Raw genomic sequence first — 8622 nt, forward strand, 5'->3', positions numbered from 1 at the left:
CTCCGTACATGCCCGCTCCGCCCACTCCGCACATGCCCGCTCCGCACATGCCTGCTCCGCCCACGCCCTCTCCGCCCACGCCCTCTCCGCACACGCCCGCTCCGCCCACGCCCTCTCTGCACACACCCGCTCGACTCACTTCTGAGGGAGAGAAGTTCAGAGCTCCCATCTGGCTGCTTCTGCTCCACGAGGGCGATGAGCAGTCGTCCTCGCCGTCCAGCTCCTGCTCTTTCATACCTGCAACCTGCACACAAACACCGGCTTTCACCTAAAGCGGCACGCCGCCCTCTGCCGGCTCGACCCGCAGCTGAAGTTCGGCTGCTACGCCAAGGTCAGCGAGGGCGCCGAGCGGCACGGTTACACCTGCCAGGCGTTAGCTCGTGCTGCAGACTGCTGCCGATTCTGCTTTCTGTTAATATTTGATTCTAAACTAAACCCCGCCTTCTTCACTGTGAGGTCAGCAGGTGTTCGCTCTTACGCTGCTCTCCTTCAGGCCCATGGCGGAGAGGTGGCCGTCGTTTCTGTGCGGGCAGATGGGCAGCAGTGCTGGGGGCTGTTTCAGGGATGATGTCACTTCCTTTGAGTCGTGGCTCCATGTCTCCAGGCTCTACGATTAAAAAGTCAGGTTAGAGGTGGAGCAGAGGTGAGAACAGCGAGCCGTCAGCGAGTCTGACAGTCAGACGGTTACCGCCTCCATCAGGTCCACGGACGCTACCGGTCTGCTCGTGCTCAGAGATCTGGGGGAGGAGGAGCACAGAGGGGCGGAGCTCCCGTGGCGCATGCACACGCTTTGACTGCCGGAGGCGCAGCTGGACTCGTCCTTTGAGGTAGAGAGACTGTCAGCCTGCAGGACGACATGTCAGCATTACTACCAGCACGCCACTGACCTCTGACCTCACAGACAGTGCCAGGCAGGTGGTGACCTTTGCAGGGATGCTGCAGGGGAGGCCGCAGCTCTTGGATGCCGGTGCCGAGGTGGAGGCGACGTAGGAGCTGTGGAGGCGCAGGACCTGCAGGTATCCCTCCTTCTCCACTTTTCTCTTCAGGGTGGAGTTCCAGTGGTTCTTGATGGAGTTGTCCGTCCTGAGAACACAGAGAGGTCAGCGGGTAACCACACACGAGCACCGCCCACCCGCCCCCACCGGTTCCCGTGCCTGCCGGGCAGCAGCTTGGAGATGTCGGCCCAGCGGTTTCCCAGCAGCCTGTGCGCCTGGCAGATGACGCGGTCCTCGTCCAGCGTCCAGCTGCTCTTCTTCACTGTCGGGTTTAGGTGGTTGTGCCAGCGCTCGCGGCACTGCTTCCCATTCCGGGTGTGCAGGTGTTTGGCGACCAGCGACCAGCGTTTCACGCCGTACTTCTGCACCAGCTCTCTGACCTGCACAGGAAGTGACATCGGAGCATGAGCGATGACGGATGCGACGAGGGTCTGACTCTAAGGGGGGCTCATGTGACGGTCCTCACCCTGTGATCCTCCTCCTTCGTCCACGGACCTTTGACCAGGTCTGGATTCTTTATCTGATGCCACCGCCGCTGACACTCCACTGTTGACCTTTGACCCTGAGGCAGACACAGAAGGTGGCGTATGTTCAAACTGCAGAGCCACGAGGCGCTTCCTCACCTTCACTGTAACGGTCTGTGAACTACTCTCTCACCCCGGTCATGGCTGTGGTCACAGGTCGTTTAACCGGAGTGACCCTGAAATCAAACTACTCACTCTGAAATGAAGGGAAACTGAAGACCAGCAGTTTGCTCCGAGGTCGTTCACCAGCCGCTGCAGCTTCTCGTCCTGAGGAGGGAGAGCAGTAGCTCGGTAACGCCTCCACACTGGGCCATATCATACTGTTCACGGTAACACCGGTGTAATGTTGGGCAACGATAGGAAAATGAAAGATGGCGGCAGAATATGGGTAAAACGCGCATGCGCAGTGCCTTTGTTTTCATACGCACACGGCGGCGACGCAGAATGAGAAGAGCGAAAGCGGATCGTTGAATGAAACGAGCGGGCCGTCGTTATTACCGTGTTGTTTGGAAAATACGGCGCACTTAAAATCAATCCTTTGATTTTTCTGAAAGTCGACAGAGCCCCTTATAACCCCGTGTGCCTTATGTATGAACTCTGGTTGTGTTTACTGACCTCGAAACGATTTTATGTGCACGGCGCTCGAAAATGTTTCAGTACGACTTTGCTAAGCTACGAAGCCGCACCGCTTGATGGATTGTGGGAGCATTACGGCTATCGTAGGCGGAGCCTCACGGAGTGATACGTACTGTGCTTTAACATAATGTTACCGTATTGTGTGTGTATAACCTCTTTTTAAGTTTTGTGGATGTTATACATGGTTATGCTGAGGATACGTCGGCCAGTTTCCACTGGAAATGCCTTTTAGTTAAACTGTCAGCACGAATTTGCATTTGCACTGTTACATGTTTATATTTATTTTAATGCACATAAAAAACAGCTGCTTGTTGAAGTGAAAATACATTGATGGGTTTTTCACTAATAAACTTGTGGAGTTGTAAAGCATTTTGTCTCGTGTCAATTATATCGTTATCGCAAATTTTCAAATGTATATCGTGATAAATATTTTTGGCCATATCGCCCTGCCCTACGTCCGAGCATGTTCAGTCAAAGTGTGCGACGTCGGTCTGAGCCAATCGGCTGCACCGTTGCGTTTGATAAACAATGACCAAAGCCCGAGCTTTCACAGCTCACCCGCTAACACGCGTGTGAGGTTAAAGCTGGATTTACACCAGGACAAGTCAAACACGCGGAAGCGGGACATCAAACCCCGAGTCAGCTGTGAGCGCGAGCAGAGAAGCTTCACCGTGGCAACGGGTAAATAAAGAGCAGAGCCTCCACTTTAATCACATGACGGCGTGTCAGTGCTGACCGTCATGATCGTCTTTAACGGGACAAAACATTTGATCGATTTTGGTACAGGCACAGTTTACTGATGGTTATCAGTTGCCCGTAGCAACAGACTGGATCTGCCCTCCAGTCGGTTTTTATAAGAAAGGTGCGGTTTATGACCATTTCATTTTGTCTAGCTTCTCTGCTTAGGCTGGTGCCTGACATTCACCAAGAGGGTGGAGAGCCCCACGTACCCGGGACTCTCCACCCTTTGGTTGTAGATCCAGATGCGATGAGGAGTCCGAGACAACAGCGAGCAGCTTAGGTCACACAGTCTGTTACCATGGTAACACCCACCCACCACTTCATCTTAAAGTTGTTAGCTAACCCTGTTTCCTGGAGTACGTCCCCCAGTTTGACTCAGAGCTTTAGATTCCTGTGCCTTCATAATAAAAGTGTGCAGCTGGAGGGCTTTTACTGTGAAAGAACACAGGATGTGCACAGAGTGTTGCATCGTGTGTTACCTCGTCTTTTGTCCAGGTAGGCTTCTGTAGAGCGGCTCTGGAGAATCGACCCCCCGGGCCGTTACGTGCCCAACAGCTGGAACGACCCTTCATACTGACACAGAACACACATGCAGCCAATCAGCACGCAGCTCTCTGCATAACACTTCAAGTGAATTAAAATCAGTAAACTTCTCTACAGTGTGACCTGCTGCCCCCTGCTGGTGGGAACTGGGGAGAGGCAATGACAAATGTACCAAAATAAAAGCAGCTGCAATGTCAGGTGACGTGCAAGAGCCCACTGGACACAGGAAGTGTTTTAAATAGGTGAGGTCAGACGCCAGTGGGGACAGAACGCACTGTGGCCGATGAAGGGGGCGGGTCCTGGAAGCGTCAAGCCGATAAAACGCATCACGGTGACATCACATCAGACACAGACGGCCATTAACAACCAGAAGAGTCTGTTCAGTGACAGGTTGCTTCTCCCAAAGACAAGAACTAACAGACTTAAAAACTCCTTTGTCCCACACGCCATCAGACTGTTTAACTCCTCTCTGGAGGGGAGAGGGAGGGGAAACAGGAGGACAAAGGAGGGAACAACTAAGCTGTAGTGCCTCTTCACCTCACTGTACAATACCTTGTGCAATACTTTTGTAAATAGTCAACGGTGCAATAGACTCAATACTTGAAATGTGCAATTCACTTGTATTTTTATTTTTATTCCTATTTATCCCCTTCGTATATTTTATTTATATTGTCTCTGTATTTATATATATGTGTGTGTGTATAACTCTGTAACTTCGGTCGTTGCTGTGCTTTTTTGGAAATCGAATTTCCCAGAGGAACCCACCCGAGGGATTAATAAAGTTCTATCTTATCTTATCTTATCTTACAGACACGAAATCTGCGCATGCTCGCCAGGACACGTTATCAAGTACACCTGCTCAACTGCTCCTCAGTGCAAATATAGAAAGCCAATCACAGGGCAGCAGCTTAGGGATGAAGAGGAGCTGCCGAGGCTTAAACTGAGCACCAGAGTGATGAAGAAGAGTGACGTCAGCTAACGTGGCAGAGGTCAGAGGTCAGAGGAGTCTGATTCTCTGACCTGACCCTGCAGGAGCAGAACCAGGTCTGCCCCCTACAGGCAACACAGGAGTGCTGTTCAGTTATCGATCGTTCGATGGGACGATCGATAACTGAATCTGTGGAAACAGCCAGTGTGTGTGTGTGTGTGTGTGTACTCTCACCAGCACCTGCTGCTCCTGTTGCTCATCTCTGCTGCTCAGAGGGAAACACGAAGACCTGCACACACACACACACACACACACACACACACACACACACACACACACACACGCACACACACACACGCACACACACACGCACACACACACACGCACACACGCACACACACACACGCACACACACACACACACACGCACACACACACACACACACGCACACGCACACACGCACACACACACACGCACACACACACACGCACACGCACACACGCACACACACACACACGCACACACACACGCACACACACACACACACGCACACACACACACACACAGTTTCATTTCAGATACAGTAACAAAAGACAAGTTAATGCTAGTAAATCTCCACCTCAGTATTCAGTCTTTAATATTTGTGAACTTCATTAATTCTAATAAACTGAATCAGACTCGATTCTTCTCGGTGTTCACTTTTCTGTCTTTTTCTTTTTTTAATGTCAATGTCTTTTTTTGATTAAATTAAAAAGAGACTGTAGTTTGATGGTTTTCCTTTGAATACCTGCAGACTGATGTGTTCAAACGCTTTCAGCGCTGCCTGTTGACTGTTCCCTTAAATGATTCAGAGCTCTCTCCCACAGATTTCCGCAGACTTGAATTAGCAGATTTTAATTAAAATTCATTTAAAATTAGACTCTTTCAAAGTAAAAGCCTCACGGGGCTGGCCGTTGGTGGCGGTTAGGCTAGTAGCGTTAGCAATGGGCTAACCCGAGAGCCGCGGGATGGAGACTTCAAACCGCGTTAAAGTGTCAGAGAAACTTTAACTTTAACTCGGTGCCTCTCTGGGCCCTCTGTCCCGTACAGCAGCGGTCCAGTCTGAGACGGTTTTCCCTTTAACTAGTCAAAAAAAACAAAACAAAACGTTTTTCTGTTAACTTACCGGCAACAATTGGAAGGAGAATCACGTGAGAGTACTGGAAGTCTCGTTCTGTGATTGGGGAGGCCTCGATGACGTAATATCGCGGTTTAATTTTTTTTAATGTACCCCTTGTTCCTCTCTCCTGCATGCAAATGCATTCATTTTTAATTTTATTTTGTTGTCCTTTTTCTTCATTTCACGTATTTATTTTTGCTGTTTCTTTTTGTTTTCTCTGTGATCCGTCTGTTTTATTATTTTCTTGTACGGATACAGTCAGAATTACAACAATCAGCATGATAACAACAAGCTGAAATTTAAATAATATTACCAAAGAAGTGAAATCTCCAAACTGAATCTAACTCATTTTGAAATGTAATCTGGTTTCTTTTGTTTTGTTGTCCCGCTGACTGTTCAAGGTTTGTTTTTTTTACATGATGCTATAAAAACACCCATCTTCACTCTGACCACGCCTCTCTACAGGTGGATGCTGGATGTCATTAAAGGTGAAGATGACAGCTCAGTAGTGGCAAGTTACATCTCTAAGGCTACGTTCACACTGCAGGTCTTAATGTTAATGCTCAAATCAGATTTTTTTGTCTGCTCGTTCACACTACAAATAAAATGCGACAGCAAACGCGCTCTAGTGTGAACGCTCAAAGCGCCCGCATGCGCAAAAGAAGATGTCACACACAACGCGCTCTGTTTAGACCCAGAGCAACAGTATTGTTTGACTGATGGCCCTTAATATAAAGACTTCGGACTTCACGTTTCCCAATTTTTGCTTTAAGTTATTTTGTTATTTACATAATAATGTAAATAATCTAATAATGATCCTTATTGCTGTTTAAGAGAGGAGCGGTGCTTCAAAGGATAGCTGCAGATTTCTGTCAGAATCTGCAGATTATACAGTACAAATAAAATGTTTACGTTGTCTTCCCAACAGTTTCACTGACATCTACACTGGATGGCCAGGAAGCGTTCGCGATGTCTTCTCGGGCGCTGATAATTGGCTTCAGTCTTGTGTCGGTGACGTAAAAGGCGGATTTAATGCGACTTGACCGTTCAAACAGCAGTCGCTTTCTGAAGCATCGGATATGTATCGGATTCAGCACCACATACGTAAGGCTACGTTCACACTGCAGGCGAAAGCGCATCAAATCCGATTTTTTTGACCCTATGCGACCCATATCCGATCATGCTATGACAGTGTGAACGGCACAAATCCGATATTTTCAAATCCGATCTGGGTCACTTTCGTATGTGGTGCTGAATCCGATACATATCCGATGTTTTAGAAAGCGACTGCTGTTTGAACGGTCAAGTCGCATTAAATCCGCCTTTTACGTCACCGACACAAGACTGAAGCCAATTATCAGCGCCAGAGAAGCGCCCGAGAAGACATCGCGAACGCTTCCTGGCCATCCAGTGTAGATGTCAGTGAAACTGTTGGGAAGACAACGTAAACATTTTATTTGTACTGTATAATCTGCAGATTCTGACAGAAATCTGCAGCTATCCTTTGAAGCACCGCTCCTCTCTTAAACAGCAATAAGGATCATCATTAGGTTATTTACATTATTATGTAAATAACAAAATAACTTAAAGCAAAAATTGGGAAACGTAAAGTCCGAAGTCTTTATATTAACGGCCATCAGTCAAACAATACTGTTGCTCTGGGTCTAAACAGAGCGCGTTGTGTGTGACATCTTCTTTTGCGCATGCGGGCCGCTTTGAGCGTTCACACTAGAGCGCGTTTGCTGTCGCATTTTATTTGTAGTGTGAACGAGCAGACAAAAAAATCGGATTTGATCAAAAAATCGGAATTGAGCATTAAGACCTGCAGTGTGAACGTAGCCAAAGTGACCCAGATCGGATTTGAAAATATCGGATTTGCGCCGTTCACACTGTCACACCAGGATCGGATATGGGTCGCATAGGGTCAAAAAAATCGGATTTGATGCGCTTTCGCCTGCAGTGTGAACGTAGCCTAACAGCAACAAGACGATCCTTCATTAGAGACAGAAACTTTCACCTGACACCTGAGAGATTACAAGGGCTGTGTCCCTGAGACCACACGCTTGAAGTACACATTTTGAGTGCGGTTACGTCACCGCCACGCGATCCCAATTCGAAGTGTGCTTCAAATGCATACTCCAAATGCGCCGTCGATTTCCCCAAATATCAAGCGTGGTCCGGTGCATGCTTCATGGTCCCATATATCCCACAATTCATAGCGCGGCGGTGGGTGTGGAGAATTTTGCCGCAAAATACGGCAGAAGGGAGCAGCCGAAGAGGTTTTTTTATTTTTCCCCCCAAACTTTATTGAAATCATAAAGCGAACAGTCAGTCATTCCAGTTCAGTTTGTACAGTAGACATACAAGGAAAATAAGAGTAACAATATACAGCACAATGAAATAAGAAGGATAAATAAATACAGGATAAAAAAGAAAAAAGGGGGAATGTGACAGACTTCATAACAACTTTGTACTTGAAAGTTGTGACAGCTCATTCGTTGAACATTTCTGAATGAATTTCAATCAATGATAAACCTTTTTCATTGGAAGTTAATTTAAGAGAGTTTAAGTAATATTCAATTTCAATCAAAAACAAATTAAATGATGGGGTTGGGGGTTTTGAAATTTACATTTATGTATACGCGTAGTGCGCGTACTTCAAGCGTGCAGACCCTGAATTGGGACACACCCAGGGAGTCTGATAAAGGCATATCCACCCTGAGCCTAACTTCACCTTTGACCCCACAGGTGTATTTTGCTTTCCCGGGACTGTAAATCTGTGTCTGAGGTGTCTTTGGCTAGGTCTGAATATCTGAAGTAGCTTTTCAGATTCACAAACTATGAAGTTCTTATTCATCTAAGAATAAAACATCAAAAACTGCTCCTTGTGCTAGCTACAGCTAGCTGTTTATTTTCCAGACCTCCCGTTTACATTCCTGGGCGCCCCCTGTGGGTAGCTTCTTTAATAGCGACTATCATTACACAAACCCCTGCTGGTTCTTTTGTTGTGTCTCTTTGTATAATGACAACAATTCAACAAAACTGAGTCCGATTGAACTAAAGATAGTTGCTGCTAGCGACACTCTGAGGTCATTC

General features: G+C 47.5%; 1 protein-coding gene across 5 annotated transcripts in view; it reads right to left on the minus strand.

Moving 5' to 3' along the window:
- Positions 1-5708, minus strand: part of LOC113010247 (myb-related protein B-like) — a 9250-nt gene extending 3542 nt beyond the window's left edge. For 3 of the 5 annotated variants that reach the window (XM_026149240.1, XM_026149236.1, XM_026149238.1), the window contains exons 1-10: positions 5533-5708; positions 4602-4656; positions 3376-3469; positions 1715-1786; positions 1462-1557; positions 1155-1375; positions 924-1083; positions 689-844; positions 479-607; positions 140-244 (exon numbers count right to left, since the gene is read on the minus strand). In XM_026149240.1, coding sequence (XP_026005025.1) covers positions 140-244; positions 479-607; positions 689-844; positions 924-1083; positions 1155-1375; positions 1462-1557; positions 1715-1786; positions 3376-3469; positions 4602-4627 — 1059 coding nt within the window. In that variant the 5' untranslated portion in view covers positions 4628-4656; positions 5533-5708. The other 2 variants (XM_026149239.1, XM_026149237.1) reach the window with 2 other exon arrangements.
- Positions 5709-8622: the final 2914 nt, after the last annotated feature.

Source organism: Astatotilapia calliptera, chromosome 18 (genome assembly GCF_900246225.1).
Source record: "Astatotilapia calliptera chromosome 18, fAstCal1.2, whole genome shotgun sequence".
Lineage (NCBI taxonomy): Eukaryota > Metazoa > Chordata > Actinopteri > Cichliformes > Cichlidae > Astatotilapia > Astatotilapia calliptera.